Source organism: Antechinus flavipes, chromosome 3, assembly GCF_016432865.1.
Source record: "Antechinus flavipes isolate AdamAnt ecotype Samford, QLD, Australia chromosome 3, AdamAnt_v2, whole genome shotgun sequence".
Classification (NCBI taxonomy): Eukaryota; Metazoa; Chordata; class Mammalia; order Dasyuromorphia; family Dasyuridae; genus Antechinus; species Antechinus flavipes.
The window spans coordinates 301,078,191-301,095,378 of record NC_067400.1 but is presented as its reverse complement, the minus strand read 5'-3'; the positions used below and the strand labels follow the sequence as shown (position 1 = coordinate 301,095,378).

The window sequence follows — 17,188 nt, the reverse complement described above, 5'->3', positions numbered from 1 at the left end:
AACAACCTAGACATTCAACAATTGTAGAATAAATTGTGACATTAAAATAATAGACTATTACCTTGTCATAAAATGTAATTATGAATATAAGGAAAACTTTTTAAAAAATATGAAAAAGCAACATCAACAGAACCCAGATTACTTTCATTTCCTACATACATATAATACATACACACACAGACACACCATATATATATATATTCAAATGTATTCAAAAATACTCAGAGAGGAACAGTGAGCAAACATATTTTTACTTTGTGGTTTGTTATTTTCTTTATTTTTTTTTCTTTTAAATGTTAAATTTTTCTAAGTTTTTTCTTTTAAAAAAACTCCTTGATATCTTTTGTTTTCATATTACTTTCAAACATGTGTTTTCTCCTTTACCTATCCAGAGAGACAAACCTTATAACAAAAAAGAAAAAAATTGAAGTTGAGTAAAATTATCTAACTTATAAATCTAAATTAATAGACTCAAATTTATGGCCCCTACAAAATGGGGTGATGAAAGGAGGGCTTCTTTTAATCTTTTCTTCTTGGGCAAGCTTGATCATTAAAATCATTCCATTGACAACAAATTTCCTCTTTCTCTACAGATCTTAGAGGTAGACTATCCTTTCTTCTAATGTGTTTATAGTATTAATCTTTAAGTCTAAATCATGAGCCCATTTCAACCTTATTTTGGTAAATTTTGTCAAATAGTGAGTTCTTATTTGAGAAACTGGGATTTTGGGGTTTATTTAATACTAACCTATTTCATTGATCAACTACTCTATTTCTTAGCCAGTACCAAATAGTTTTGATAACTGGTGCTTTATAATATAGTTTAGGTCTGCTACAGCTAGGTCACCTTCATTTGCATTTTTAATTAATTCTCTTGAAATTCTTGACTTTTTTTTCTTCCAGATGAATTTTGTTATCCTTTTTTTTTAGCTCTGTAACTTCTTAGGAGTTTGATTGCTATGGCATTAAATAAATAGATTAATTTAGGTAGAATTATCATTTTTATTATATTAGCTTAGCCTACCCATGACCACTTGATATTTTTCCAATTGTTTAAATCTCACTTTATCGGTGTGGAAAGTGTTTTGTAATTGTGTTCATATAATTCCTGACTATGTCTTGGCAGGAAGACTCCCAAATATTTTATATTATCTACCAATCATTTTAAATGGAATTTCTCTTTGTAACTCTTGCTGCTGGACTTTGTTGGTAACATTTAGAAAAGCTGATGATTTATATAAACTTATTTGTTTCCTGCAACTTTGCTAAAGATGTTAATTGTTTCTAATAGTTTTTAATGATTCTCTATGATTCTCTATACCATCAAATCATCTTCAAAGAATAATAATTTTGTTTCCTCATTACCTACTGTAATTTTTAATTTTTCTTCTTTTATTGCTAAAGCTAACATTTGTAATACAATATTTAATAGTAATGGTGATAGTGAGCAACCTTGTTTTACCCGTTGACCTAGTTTATCCCCATCACATATGATGCTTGCTGATGGTTTTAAGTAGATGCTGTTGATCATATCCTTTGATTTAGCAGTGGTTCTTATTGGACTTGTATCCCAAAGAGATCATAAAGAAGGGAAAAGGACCTACATGTGCAAAAGTGTTTGTGGCAGCCCTTTTTGTAGTGGCAAGGAACTATAAACTGGATGGATGCTCATCAGTTGGAAAATGGCTGAATAAATTATGTTATATGAACATTATGGAATATTATTGTTCTATAAGAAATATCATCAGCAGGATGATTTCAGAGAGACATGAATTAATGGTAAGTGAAGTGAGTAGAACCAAGAGAACATTGTACGTGGAAACAGGATGATTATAAGATGATCAATCTGATGAATTTGGCTCTTTTCAGCAAGAGATGATTCAGGTCAATTCTGATAGACTTGTGATGGACAGAGCCATCTGCATCCAGAAATGCATCCAGGGAACTGAATGTGGATCACAACATAGTATTTTCACCTTTTTGAGGTTGTTTGCTTGCTTTTTCTTTTCTTTTCCTTTTTGATCTGATTTTTGTTGTGAGCATAATAAATATGAAATATGCATAGAAGAAATTGTACAATATTGGATTACTTACTTGTAAGATGGGGGAAGGGAAGGAGAAAAAATTTGAAACACGAGGTTTTTCAGAGGGTGAATGTTAAAAATTTGCATATATTTTGAAATAAGCTAAAAAATCACCTCATGTTCAGTTTCAGGTTAATGTTTTTGTTATTTTTTTTCATTTACATTGTGTGTATTATATTTCCTGGTAGTTTATTTCATTTTGGGTTCCTATATATTTTCTCATGCTTCTCTGTTCTTTATAGTCATTAAGGTTAGATTGGTGCTCTTCAGTTGAATTTCATCTCTCTATTAGCTATATTTGTTCTTTTCTTTCCAACTCAAAGTTCATTCTCCTTCACAGAGAGAACACAAACAAAGGAAAAATTGAACAGTTCAGTTTTCCTTCCACTTTCTTTTACTGTTTTTTCCTCTGAACAGGTATTCTCTCTCTTCTTTAATCATGCTTTTTTCTCCCATATATCTTTACATGAAAGAAAAGAGCAGCAACAACAACAAAAAATTTTTTGTTGTTCAATTCTGTCCATCTAAGCTTTCAGGTTCACCTCTTTGTATTTATATTTTATTTCCTGTTCTTGCTTCCAGCTTCTATATGAGTCATAAGTTTGCTGTGCATCTATATAAGCTTAGGTAGCTCCCCTCCTTAACTCATCTTTTGTCTTCAAATGCATTCTTTAAGACTTGCCATATATTTCGAGCTGAATTTCCCTATAGAATTTTAGGCTGCTGTATTCTATCTTTATTCATTTATTTCCCATGCACTGTGTGCTACCCCCAAATCTAGTATTTGTCAGGCAGTCAACAATTACTTATTAAACTCCTACTATATACTAGGTACTAAGTACTAGCGATAAAAAGAAGTATAAAGGCCAGTCCAGATCTCAGAGTCTAATATTTGTCTCACAGTATCCAACTCTGGTGTTCTCTATCACATACTTCTAAGAGAGTAGTCACTGTTGTTCCTAAAGGTTACATTCATTTCTTCCTTACCAACCATTTCCTTTGTTATCCTGCCTCTGACACATACTAGTTTTCTGACCCTAGATAAAAGATTTAATCATCTTCCTACTGTTCTAAGCAATGCTCTAAAGCTATAAATTGAAAAGAGAGTGCCAAGCTCCATCAAGAGGAGTTTCTTCCTCTAGGAGATTGTTAGACCACTGAAATCACAAGGCTAATAACAGTCCCTTTCCTTTTTTTCTAAAGGTTTAGGCTCATGTAGCAATTCACTTTATTGCTCCCTGAAATTTCTGACAGATGAAATGATCATTAAAGCAAGCCAAGAAATTTTTCTATAGTTTGTTTTTCCTTGTCAGTTAATAACATGAAGGGTTTTGATGTGATGGTATCTATAAGCGTGGTGGCATTGTGGCTAGACTTTGGATCTAGGCATCAAGAAAATCTGAAATAAAATCCTACTTCATAAACTTACTAGCAAGTCATTTAAACTTCTGAGCCTCAGTTTCCTCATCTGTAAATGAGAGAGTTGGACATAATGGGATCATACAAACTCTACTAACCTCCCTCCTCTTTAAGGAGTCTTTTTCTATTTATCTGTCCTAGCTGTTCTGTGTTTCTTCTCTTTTTTTCTTATGTGTGATATTATTTTAACTTCCTGACACAAGCCAGAATTCCTGTCTATCTGTTTAGCATCCTCTTATTTCTTTGTTTCTAAGTTGAAGTCCTTCTCATTGTGTGTGTGTGTGTGTGTGTGTGTGTATGTGTGTGTGTGTGTGTGTGATAAATTTTGAGCCCATCTTGTAATTCCACATCAATTGATTTGCCTCCTTTATCATCAGTGTAGGCCCTGATGTTCAATAGTCACTCATAATTAGTTTTTAATCTTTGTCTTTTCCTAATCATCCTCACTTGGGCTGTGGAAGATCTATCCAGGAAAAAGTAGCTGGGGTGTCTAGCCCTTGTCCTTTGTAGTTTTAATTGGGAAGTTTCTCTGGGAGTGTGAGCTTTCTACCTTAAAAGCTAAACAGAATAGTATTCTTCTCTTTCTGAAAACTCATTCTCTTTATAAGAAAAAGATAATAAATAATAATAGAGCAGATATATGTGTCTTCTCATTTTGTTTTTTAGAATTATTTCCATATATATTAAAAAAAAACTCATCATAGTTTAGGACATGATTTTTTTCAGTTCTTTGTCTGAACCCTTCAGAATCTGCTTTCCCTCAACTAAGCAGATGCCCAGCTTTTCTTTCTTTTTATTTCATAGATTCTCAGCTTGAGTGATCATTTCTTTTCTCTGGGTTCTTATCACTTCTACTTCAGAAATATGTTTTTATTTATTCTTGTATAACAATAAGCCCTATTGCTTGCCTTTTTAAAAATTACATTTTTCCCAGTTATCAAGCATTTCTCTCTCCTACATCCCCTCCTTGACAAAATCCCTTATAATAACTATGCATAGTCAAACACAATTATATTCTAAAAAATAAGAAAATAGTCAAGGCTTGCTCTATCTTTTGGTAATTAAATAATCAATAAAGTAAGGCAAGAAATTTTCACTTGCCCTGCTTGGAGAAGAAAAAGAGAACTACAGCAAACATCAAATTAATTAACCATTATCATGCCTGGTGCTGCATATATGATCTTTTCCTTGATCTCTTTACCTATTTCTTCTTTTTAGGTGGTCTCTATTACACATCAGTCAATCACTCACTCAATGAGTATTCTGTTTCTTTCCATTAATTCTCCTCCAGATACCCTCTATCATGTTTTATTCTTTGGGTTCCTGAATTCTCTTACATGAAGAATATGGCTCTTGAAGACTCTATGAAGACGTGGCTCACAGTCTTCTTTACCTTAACTCTTTCCCTTATTTTAGAGGATTTCAACATATATGCTGATAGGTCTTCAAACATTGCAGTCTCCCCAATCCTCAATCTGTTCCAACTCCTATTCAATAATATGCTCCTTGAAGGCAAGGATTATCAAATTTTCCTCTTTTTGCATCCCCAGCATTTAGCATAGTGCCTGGAATTTTATAGATACTTAATAAATGTTTGTTTATTTACTTCCTATACTTTCACTTTTTAACATGACTTTTAGCTTCCTAAACCAATTGAAATTATAGTATTAAAAGTAACCCTTTATTTCTTAATTGCCAAATCTGATAGCCTTTCCTGATTTATTTGCAAGTAACTTTCTCACAAAATGACTTTATTTTTATTTAATTTTATTTTATTCCTACTATTTGTTTTATTCATAACTACTTGTTATTTTATTTTTGAAAATATATTCCTAGAATCTTAATTGGCAATTGGAGATGCTCAATAAATGTTTCCTGATTGAGTGATATATTGTTAATTAACAATTAATTCTAGCCGTCCTTTTTGTCTGGCGTTTAAAAAATAATGTACAACAGTGCTTTCAAATTAAAATACAAATGAAAGTCATTAAACCTATGGATCCCAAATCTACATGTTCTATCACATGTTTATTTATTTTGTTAAATTTTTCTGAATTACACTTAATCTGATTTCAGCAGGCTTCAAGTTTGATACTGATGTGTACTATTGTAGAGTTATACTCTATTTGTGAGAGTTCGCCAGATTGTCTCCTCACATTGGAGTTTGTAATTCAGTCTATCTACTATCAATCCTTTTTGAATATCCAAATTATGGAGATAGTCCTTATATAGTGAATAGAGTGTTGGACTTGGTGTCAGGAAAGATTGGGTCCAATTATTGCCTCTAAAGCTTTTTTCCTGTGACAAGTCTTTTAAGCTTTAATGTCTTCATGTACAAAATGATAATAATCATACTTGTAGTTCCTGCTTTACAACATTTTTTTGGTAAGCTCAAATGAGATGGCTTTGAAAATTTGAAGCTCTGAATAAATTTGAGCTCTTATTTTTGTCAGCTTCCCTTGGACTTTTAAATTTTTCTCCGCATTTCTGCATCCCTCTACTACTAGTCTTCTAATAATACTGTCCTTCAAAAAAAAAAAAACAGCACCAGGTTAAACATATATTGAGCTTTTTAGATTGTTTGGATTTGGGGTTATCTAGAGTTTACCAGATTAGGATCAGATAAGAATAATTATATCTGTTTTTTATTGTGATTATTCAGTTATGGGTCCTCATCATCTTGTGTGTGTGTTTTTTTGCAGGTAGTAGTTCCCATACCATCATGGTCTTCAAAAACCAAAAAATCTGTTACAGACCTTAAGAAATTCTCTGAGGAACTATCTGTAATTTACAAATATTCTCCCTTTAAAACAGAGACTGAATTAATGAAGCAGTTTGACAAGATTTATACAAAATCTGGTAAGATCGTCAGATCACTTGACTTTCTGGTACAGTAAATATATAAAATGTAGTCATGAGGGTATATACCAGTCAGACTTTGAAATCTCCATGGAGTAGCATTCAGTTTATCTGTATGGCTTGTTTATTAAGAAAACATATAAATGGCATAGTTTATTAGAGTGTCAGACTCAGAGTCAAGAAAACCTGCTGTGGACTCCCACATCTAATGTTTACCATACTGACTTATACTATATATAAGAAACTTACAGTTTCTTAATTTCTAAGTGCCTCAGGAAACTGTCTGAGCTGCTCAAGTAGGAGAGATGATGCTGACCAGCACTGGGAGAAGGAGTTATGTTGAGAGCTCCCTACAATACAGATAAAGCAGCAAACAATTCTGAGTACAGCAGGAACCACATCAAAGTGCAATTGGCAAATATTTTACAAAATAAATAGATTTGATTTCACTGAGGAAATGTGGTCTATTTCTTTAAAGTTTTGTTAAATATGATATTTTGTTAACATAACATTATATTACCATTAATATTTGTAATATAATAACATTTATATATATATAATATATAAAACTACTTGTAACATTGTTTATTTTTCTAGAAAAGAACTTACCATAAGCAATGTTTTTATTGGACTTCTCTGTGGTAAATAGAGGGAGGATTTAAAAATTTAGTTAGAAGGCTAATTCTATAAAATGTTTTTTTGTGTTTTGTTTTGAGAATATGATAGTGAAATTCTCAGGTATTTAAAACAGATTTAAAACCTAAACCTCTGATATTCTCCCAGGTACTTTGGTGGTTATATATAACTTGAAATTAATGCTCAATGGAGAACCAGAACTGGACATTAAAACTGACAAAGAAGATATTCTGATAGCTGGAGTTCTTGAAGAGTAAGTAATGTTCAAAGTGTCTCTTTTAGATAGACTGATACCTTTAGTTAAGCAATCTGTATGAAGTATCTTTTGTGTAAAGAACACTTTGCTAGGTTTGGGGAGACAAAAAGTTTAGATAGGATGTGGTACTAGTGTTTATGAAGTTTGCAGTCCACTAAAAGGAATTAATACATTTACCAACAATTTCAATCAAAGAATGATAAATATATTAGTATAAACAAAGTATGTTGTGATATTTAAAGGAAGAAAAAGGCCTACAAAAAGGTGAATCATGGAAGGCTACTTGGAAGAAGAGCATTTGAGTTGGGCTTTTGTTTTTTGTCAGAGATTTAAATAGCAGGGATCCTTAAATACAGCATGGCACAATAAATACAGTGCTAATTTGGAGTCAGAAAAATCCAGTTTAAAATCCCATCTTGATCACATATTGTCTGTGTGTCTGGGCAAGTCAGGGGGTTGGACTCAAAGAAATTTGTTCTAGATTTATTCTACTTGGCTCCAGAGAGCAAAAGCAAGAGGCAAATAGGGATTTGCTACCAAGGGATAATTTCCTAAAAGAGCTGTCCAGACATAAGAATGGACTGCCCTGAGACATAGGCACTTCCCCCTTGTTGGAAAACATCAAGCCAAAGCTAGATAACCTCTTATCAGATATATTGCAGTGAGTTGGATTTGATGGCTATTAAGGACCTTTTCATCTATCACATTCTGTGAAAGACTTGTGGTTTTCATAGTTAGATCAAACCTCGATTTTTAGCTATAGACAGAATAGAAACTAGATCAGAAGGGTTAAGAATGAAATGACCAGTAAGTTAGTGGAGGTAATATCAATAACTTAAACTCTTCACAAGTTTGAACTTGACAGAAAGAGTTTAAATCTAAGGTAAATGAAATATAGAAAGAAGAGAATAACTGTCTTTTCTAAGCACATTCAAATACTCTGTCCCAGGTGAAATATCTCCTATACAATTTGAAAAAATTTGCAGAGATTACTACAGCAATTCCATGTTCCTTGAAGGATCATTTTATAAAGCAGAAGTAGCAAAGGATAGGAGATGGGCCAATGTTCCAATTTTATTAATGGGAACAAACAGGATTTTGCATATAATAAGCTATTAAATTTGATATTAATTCATAGAAAAGTCATAGCAGAGATTAATAGGTGAATTTTTAGAAAGGAAGTAGTGACCACTAAAGCCAACATGGATTCACTAAGAACCAATCATTTCATGCACCTAATTTGAGTGTTTGGAAGGGTTATTAGCCTAGTAAATCAAGGAAATCCCACAAACATATTAAGTATCTTCAGGGAGATCTTTGATAGAGGTTTTTACTATATCCTCATGGACAAGATGGGGAGACTTTGGGAGTTATTGCACTCAGGGAGCACAGCAATTAATTATATGACCAGACTCTTAAGATTTTTCTATTGAATTTGAAAGAAAATCAGTTCTAAATCTTATTTTCTCTCATATTACCTCTGCCACCTCCATTCCCTCCTTTGCAATGGGACTTTTCATCTTCCTTCACTAAAAAAAAAATAAAACCATCTATTTTGAGCTTCTTCTTTTATCAAATTCTGGCCTTTAAATTACCTTGGCATTATCCCTTATTATTGATTTCAATCTGAGGGAAAGAGTTGGCTCTTCTTGAAAACACTGACTCCTCCTTTCATGCCCTCAATGCCATCCGTTATCACTTATCTTCTAGGAGATTGCTTTTTAATTATCTTCTCTCTTTAATGTATTTTCTGTTTTTTTTTCCTTCCCCAATTTTCAACTAACTACATCTTCCATTAACTCTGTCAACTACAGACATGCCCAGAATTTCCCCTTTCTTTTTAAGCCTACTTTCCTAGCCAAACTCCTGGACAAATCTGTCTACTCTTGCTATTCTTAATTTTTCACCTCCCACTTATTTGACAATCTTTTGCTGTCTGGCTTCTCCTTCCACAAATCAACTAAAACTGTTTTCTTCAAGGTCATTGGTGATTTCTTGATTGCTAGATCCAAAGATCTTTCTATAGATTTGACCGTGATGATCACCGTCCTTTTGGATATTCTTGGGATATTCTCCTTCCTAGGTTTTTGAGAAACTGCTTATGACTCTTAATTTACCTGTCCAACTAATCCTCAGTCTCCAATCCAGTGTTATCATCTGTATTTTATCCTCATATGTGGATTTGGGCCCTTTTCTCCTACCTTTCTGCATTCTCTCTTGGCAGTCTCATCAGCTCTCATATATCTGTTTGACCCCTAAATATAGATATTTACTTTGCATATCTCTCCACAATTCCAGGCCCTAATTTTCAGCTCTGTGCTTAACATTTCCATCTCAACATTCCATTGGTATATCAAATTGAAACGCTCCAAATTGAACTCATTATTTTTTTCCCAAAAAACATGGCTTCTTAACTTTTTGATTTTGGTGGAAGGTACCACTGTTCTTGTTTACTTGTGTTCAAAATCTAGAAGTCATCTTTAACTTTCTGATTTCACTTAATCCTCTTTCTCTAGTTAGTTCTCATGTTAATTATACCTCCACAATATTTCTAGCATCCTTTTCTTCCATCTATCTCCCTTACCCCACAATTTATATACATTCATACTTTATGTATAGTCATACTACACACACACACACACACACACACACACACACACACACGCAAAGACTGTCATCTTTAAACTATTGCAATGGTGTTCTGTTTGGTATATATGCATCTGACCTTTTTCTTCTCTATTACCTATAAACTTGCTAAAATGAAATTCTTAAATCACAAGTCACTTCACTACTCAAGAAGCTTCAGTAGCTATTGGTTGCCACAAGGCTATTTCCAATGTTTGGCATTTAAAGTCTCTCACACTATGGCTCTTGCTTCTTTTTTCTATTAAGATTATTCATTATTTTCCATCTTACCTTATTCCAGCCAGATTTACATGTTTCCTCTTTCCCATATTTAACATTGCATTTCCTGCTTCCATTTTATTCCATGTAGTCTCAGTAAAATATAAAATCTCCTAAGCTGGTGATTGTCTCTTTTTTTATCTTTTTGTCCCCATGGCCTAATTAATCTGTCCTCTGAATGTGTCAGGCTTTTCCTCAATGCTTGTTTGATTGATTCAGACTGGAAAAAGGTTTCTTATGGAAACCACAGAATTCTGGAATTAATCTGGTTTACTTAACATTTTTATCAGAGATAGATGAAGCCAAAATGGCATACTTATTTAGTTTATTGATAATCTGAAGCCAAAGTGTAAGATTACAGATCTAGAAGCCAGAAATACCTCCAACAGCTAAAATGCTGAATGCAGAAAGATTAACTTATTAAAGAAAAGGGTAAGATCATAGGATCATAGATTGATAGTTTGAAGGGATTTAGGAAACAATCTTAACTGAAACTCATTTTACAGATGAGGAGTTAAGTGAGTTAACAAAGATGATACAGTTAAAGTATGATAGGCAAGATTTGAACCTTGACTCCAGATAATCTTTTCACTGATCTATGTTTAGGTTTAAAAATGCACAAATATAAGATAGGGAAGAAATAGATGAATAAATGAAATATAGATATAGGTATAGATACACACACACACATACACACACATATATAAACTTAAGTTAGGTGATATAGTGGATTGAGTGATAATTCTAGAGTCAGAAAGAGTCATCTTCCTGAGTTTAATCTCCCTCAGACACTTAAGAGGTGGGCAAGTCACCTGACCTTGCTTACCCTAGTTACCTCATCTGTAAAAAAGACCTGGGAAAGTAAATAATAAATAATAAATAAGTATGCCATTTTGGATTCATCTGTCTGTGATAAAAATGTCAAGTAAACCAGGTTAATTCCAGAGTCCTGTGGTTCTCTGTCTTCCAGTCTGAAGCTACTTCAGTATCTTTGTTAAGAAACAGACCCAAATAGGGTCATAAAAAGTTGGACATGACTCAAAAAGAACTGAAAAAACAACAAAATATTCCTTGTAATATGCTAGGTGCTAGGAAAACAAATAGAAAAGTAGAATCAGGCCCTGATTTGTAGAAATTTTAAATCATAAACTTGAATTCTAATAAATGACACCTTATATAAAGGAATACCAGTAAAGGGAATTTGGGTGTGGGAAGCAGCAGAGATAGTGAGTTGATATAAAAGTTAATGCCTTTTCCAGAAGTAATATAATGAATTATGATTATATAGTGTTGTATGATTATTGTACCCAGAGAAAGATGTTTTAAAAATGTGCATTGGCTAAGGAGCCAGGTGCATAATGGAGATCCTTGGATAGGTGGTTGAATGGGATGTGCAAGTGAAACATCACTTGGTTTCTGGTCAAGTTATATATATATATATATATATATATATATATATATATATATATATATACACACATATATATGTGTGTGTGTGTGTGTGTGTGTATACACAATACGTGTGTGTGTGTGTGTGTTTGTGTATAAAATGAGTTAAGTATATTAGTTTGTAGTACCTCAGTTATCCAATATCTGAGCTGGACCTCTAAAGTTAGGAGACCCAGAGATCAATAGATTTAACTTCACAGAGATTAGAGTCCTTGATCCTAGAGGTTTGGGGAACAGAAGTTCAAGTCCAGTGTGAAAGACATTTGTTGAGGTGGGGAGAAGTAGGATAATGACAGCAAACAAATCATAATATGACCTTAGAGGATGCCTGGATGGATAGGTGGAAAATGAAGGTGACACATTCATTCTGAAAAAGACCTAGATTAGTGGGAAAAGGACCCACATGAGCAAAAATGTTTGTGGCAGCTCTTTTTGTAGTGGCAAGGAATTGGAAATTAAGTGGATACCAATCAGTTGGAGAATGGCCGAATAAATTATGGTATATGAATGTTATGGAATATTGTTGTTCTGTAAAAAATGATGAGCAGGTTGATTTCAGAAAATCCTGGAAAGACTTACATGAACTGATGCTAAGTGATGTGAGCAGAAAAAGAGAACGTTGAACACAACAGGAAGATTATGTGATGATCAACTGTGATGAACTTGGCTCTTTTCAACAATGAGGTGATCCAAGACAATTCCAATAGACTTGGGATGGAAAGTGCCATCCACATCCAGAGAGATAACTGTAGAGACTATGTGTGCATCCAAGCAAAGTATTTTCACCTTTTTTGTTGTTTGCTTGATTTTTTCCCTTTTGATCTAATTTTACTTGCACAGAATGACAAATATAAGAATATGTTTAAAAGAATTGTACATGTTTAATTCATACCAGATTGCTGTCTTGGGGAAGGAGAAGGAAGGGAGAAAGGGAGAAAAATTTGGAACTACAAGATTATACAAAAGCAAGTTTTGAAAACTGTCTTTCCATGTATTTGGAAAAATAAACTACTATTTATAAAAAGAATCCTCAAAGAAAAAAGACCTGGATATTATCATGAATTTAAAACTCAAATATCTTTACAGTATAATTTATAAGCCAAAACACTAATGAAACATTGGGTTGTATAAGTAGAAATATAATTTCCAGAAGGAGGCAGGTACTCTTAGGACTGTACTCTTCCTTGGTCAGACATGTACCATGGTGAAATGTGGTCATATACATTGTATATTGTGCTTAATTAAGGAGATTTTTTTAATGAACAGTTTAGGAAGGCATGACTAGAGTGATGTAGTGACTCAAAAATACATATTGGAATTGGTGAAAAGAACTGGACAAGTGTTACCTAAAGAAAACTGAGGGAGAAATTAAAATTTCTATATTCACACATCTGAAGGATTGTCCTCTGAAAGATGAATTAGACTTCTGCCTAGCCTCAGAAGACAGAACTAGGTTTATAGGATGGAAGTTAAATGGAAATAGATTTTGGAGCATTATAAAGAAAAGATTACTATTAATTAGAACTCTCTAAAATTGTGAATGGGCTGTTTCAGTGAGTGGTACAGTCCCTGCCACTATAGGAATAGGTGTTTAAGTGGTAACTGGAAAACCACTTCTGAGGAATGTTGTCCCACATTCATGCTTTTGGTAGTTGTTGAAGTAGAGAACCTTTAAAGGTTACTTCCAATTCTGACATCTTATGTTTCTGCATTGGACATAAATGAAGTGAATCAGTTGATTTTTTATTTTTAAAAGATAGTGGAATCTTATCTAGGCATATTTAAACACAAAAGAGAAAGAGCCAGGGGAGGGGAAAGAGAGAAAGAGAAAGGGAGGAAAGGAGAAGGGAGAGAAAGAGAGAGACAGAGAGAGAGAGAGAAGGAGGGAGAGAAAGAGGAAGAGAGAGAGAAATAAAGAGAGAGAGAGAGAGGTGCAGAGAAAGAGAGAGAGAGAAAAGGAGACAGAAAGGGACAGAGAAAGAGAGACAGGGACAAAGAGAGGGAGGGAGGGAGAGACACACAAAGAGAGGGGGTAGAAGAGGAGGGGAGAGAAGAGAAAGACAGAAAAAGAGGGAGAGGGAAAGAGAGATTGAAGTTAGTGGAAAGTCAGGATGGGGATGAATGAGAGAAAAAGGGAATAGAATTGAAGGCATTGGTTTTACATAAGAGATGGTATAGTTTTTTTCCCTCTTAAGGAAGCAAAACAGAAGACACTTTTTAAAAGTGATTTCTTCTGGTTACTTTTCATGTTATTCTATAAGATGAATATATATTATATTTATTTTATGATTTAATTAAGTTAATAAAGGTGTATGTGCCCCTGATCAAATAGATGGGAATAAAGAACATGGAAGGAAAGAAAAAAGGAAATGGAAACAAGAAAGAAAGGAAAAAAAGGAAGGGAAAGAAAAAGGGATGGAAGGAAGGGAGAAGGAAAAGGAAAAAAAGGAGGAAGAGATGGAAGGAAAGAGGGAAGGAATAAGAAAGAAAGGAAGAAAAAAGGAAAATAAGAAAGGAGGAAATAAACTTTTATTAAGCTTTTACTATGTTCCAGGTATTGTGCTAAGCACTGGGATACAAATATAAAAAAAAGAAAGACAGCCCTTGTCCTCAAGGAGCTTGTATTTTAATCCAGGAATACAACACTCATACAAAGCTGAGGGGAAAAACAGGTTGGGGTGGAGGTAGTAGGCCATGGTGTGATGATAATGAAAGTATTTAGTAAGTAGATATGATTTTGAAGTACTGACAGTTGGGAACAGGACCAAAAGAGAAATAAAGGCAGGCCAAGTTGCTCTTCTCCACATAATGGAGAATTCAGGACTAATTAATCAAGGAGAGAAAGGAGAATGGGTCTAGTGGAGGGGATACTTCTTACTGAGTAGATGAGTGAGGATGGGTGACTGTTCTAGAGTGAGGAAGTCCCAGGAACCTAGGGAAATCCATTATGAATAAGCAGTAAGGGAAGCATGGAAGTCAGGAACAGGGCTGGGAGAGAAATGAAGGCATAAAATGGCAATTTGGAGAATAGGACCTTAAATTTCAGATTATCAAACCTGCTCCCCAAACCTTACATATTTGCCACTTGCTGAAAACCCATTACTAAAATTAATATATAAAATTTCTGTGCAAAAGTAACTTTAATAGATGATTGAGATAGCCTGATATTTTAAGTATGTAAGCCTCCCTAAATTGAGTAATATGTGAAGGGAAGAATTAGCTAGGAAAATTATTTGCTTTTCTAATACTGCATAAAAGTTAATTAGTGTACCATCAAGGTGAATAATAATTTCAGTAGATTTATGGGCTTGATTTTGTGCTTTTTTATGCAGGAGGGGCTGAAGTGGGGGACTGTGTGGAAGGAATAACTGTCCACCTGCAGAAGGTTTAAATAAGTATTGTTCCCTGCTTCTGTTCCTATAGTGATCTTAGTTTGGGGAATTAGTTGGCAGTCAAACATCAGTACAAAATACAAAAGGTGGATTATTCATATTTTCTACTAACTGGGATTTTTTAATTATTCATGTACTTAGACATTTTTTTCAAACAATTTTTCAATAGTGGTTCTTAAGGAAATTAAAGAAAAGGGTTAAGGTAGCAGGACAAAGCTTCCTGCTGTATTCCTAATCCAATAAAATGTTTATTTGGCCATTTAAAGAAAATTATAAGAAAAATATAATTTAAGATATTTGGATGCAAAATGGAATTGGCATTGTGTTTTTTAAAAATTACATGAAAAACCAAGGAGAGATAATTCCTTCATTCAGAAGGTATTTGTTGAATGTCTCCTTTATGTAGACATTCCTTCTACATAAGAATTCTTATTCTTCCTTCAGGAAGCTTCCTGCCTAACTCTGGCAAAATTCAGAGTTTAGAAAAATAGTACAAGATAAAAATAAGAAGTATCATAAGGCAGCATCTGATAATGACAAATACATGTTAGATACACTGAGTGCTCAAGTTCAATATTATCACTTTTATGTAAAGTGGTCATGTTGGGCTGATACTATGTTCACTTGGGCTCAGTATCATAGATTTAGAAGAGATTTCACACATTACCTAATTCAATTCCTCTCCCCACTCATCCTTTTTTTTTTTTTTTTTAAGATGAGGCAACTGCAGCCAGGGGAAAGTAGTGATTTATCATAAGTCATAAGTACCAAAGCAGGATTTGAACCCAGGTTTCCTGACTCCAGAGCAAGTATTCATTACACTATGTCAAATTTCCCTAAAAAAAATTAGGATTTGAGTTAGGTTTTGAAGAACAGATAAAATTTGTATGTGTAGAGAAGGAGCATGTTATGAAGTTAGCACTCACCATTAGACCATAAGTTCCTTCAGCCTCTCCCCCTTCTTTTATATCCCTGTGACTCTTAGTACAACACCTGGAACATATATATGTTTAATAAAGGTTTGTTGATTTGATGTGTGAGCGAGACTATGGTGAACATGGCAGATTTGAGAGTTTGGATTAATTATATAAGCATCTAGATAAATTCCAGGGAGCTTATTCTAATTGGACTATTACATAAAGTTTCATTGGTATTCTTCACTTTCTGAGAGTTCATAGGCATAATCATTATTGCTAACATATAAGCATATATGCTAACATATAACAGTAATTATTGATAACATAAATATTGCTAATATATAAATTATTGCTAACATTTTAGGATGTAATTATATGTATGTATGCACAAACATAAACACATATGTTATACCAAAAGTTCTCACAAAATTTGAAACTAGTCTCCTTAAATGTTTCTTTTAAATGCTTTAATTATTTAAGGAGCAATTTGAACTGACTCTATCTATAGAGTTCAGTCATCTGTCTCCTACATGTCTTGTGTCAATTTAACAAACAATCCCAGACTAGGATAGAACCATGCAACTTTCCTGCTAGTACCAATCCATCTTCCTGTGGCATTGTGGCAGAATTATTTTTTGACAGTCACACAGTAGCTTTTATTTTCTGGCTTGTGAGAGGTGTGAGAAACTGCATTGATGCTGACTTGTCTCTGTTAGGATGGGAATGCTCTACAGTGTGGCATTTGAGTGTAAAATAATTCCTGATTGGTTCTTCCTTTGGAAAGTTTTAAACTTGCCTTTTATTCAGGCTCTTTTGTACATCTAGTGACCTCCATAGTACCCCTAAACCTGTTTGTGTTTTTTTTCCATGAGGAAACAAGGACTCCACCTTTAAGCAGTCTACATTTTTTTCCCCTTCATTCTCCCTTGCTTCTAAATGTACATATGGAAAAAATGAACTCATTTAAAACCATGTAATTTGGTGGACTGTGTTATGTGTTTTGATTCATAGTCTCAATTTTTCTGCTATATATTTAGATGCATAATGTTCATATAATTTCACCTCCATAGGACTCAGTTTCTTCATCTATAAAATGGGGACATTGGATTAAGTGATTTATAGGTTTCCTTACAATTTAAAAATTTTATCTATTCTATTTTATAATGCTGAAGCTGTCTGACAAAAAATATGTTGCTAGTCCAAAAGCAGAAAAAGGGTATATAAGTCTAATGTAACACAGCTATTTAATTCATTAGGGAACTTTTAATGCTA

The 17,188-nt window shown here is 33.5% G+C and overlaps 1 protein-coding gene across 1 annotated transcript in view; it reads left to right on the top strand.

The window, feature by feature from the left end:
- Window positions 1–17,188, top strand: part of LOC127557187 (MORC family CW-type zinc finger protein 1-like) — a 123,513-nt gene that overhangs the window by 25,740 nt on the left and 80,585 nt on the right. The window contains exons 7-8 of the mRNA XM_051990607.1: window positions 6,206–6,362; window positions 7,146–7,251. Coding sequence (XP_051846567.1) covers window positions 6,206–6,362; window positions 7,146–7,251 — 263 coding nt within the window. The remainder of the gene's footprint in view (window positions 1–6,205; window positions 6,363–7,145; window positions 7,252–17,188) is intronic.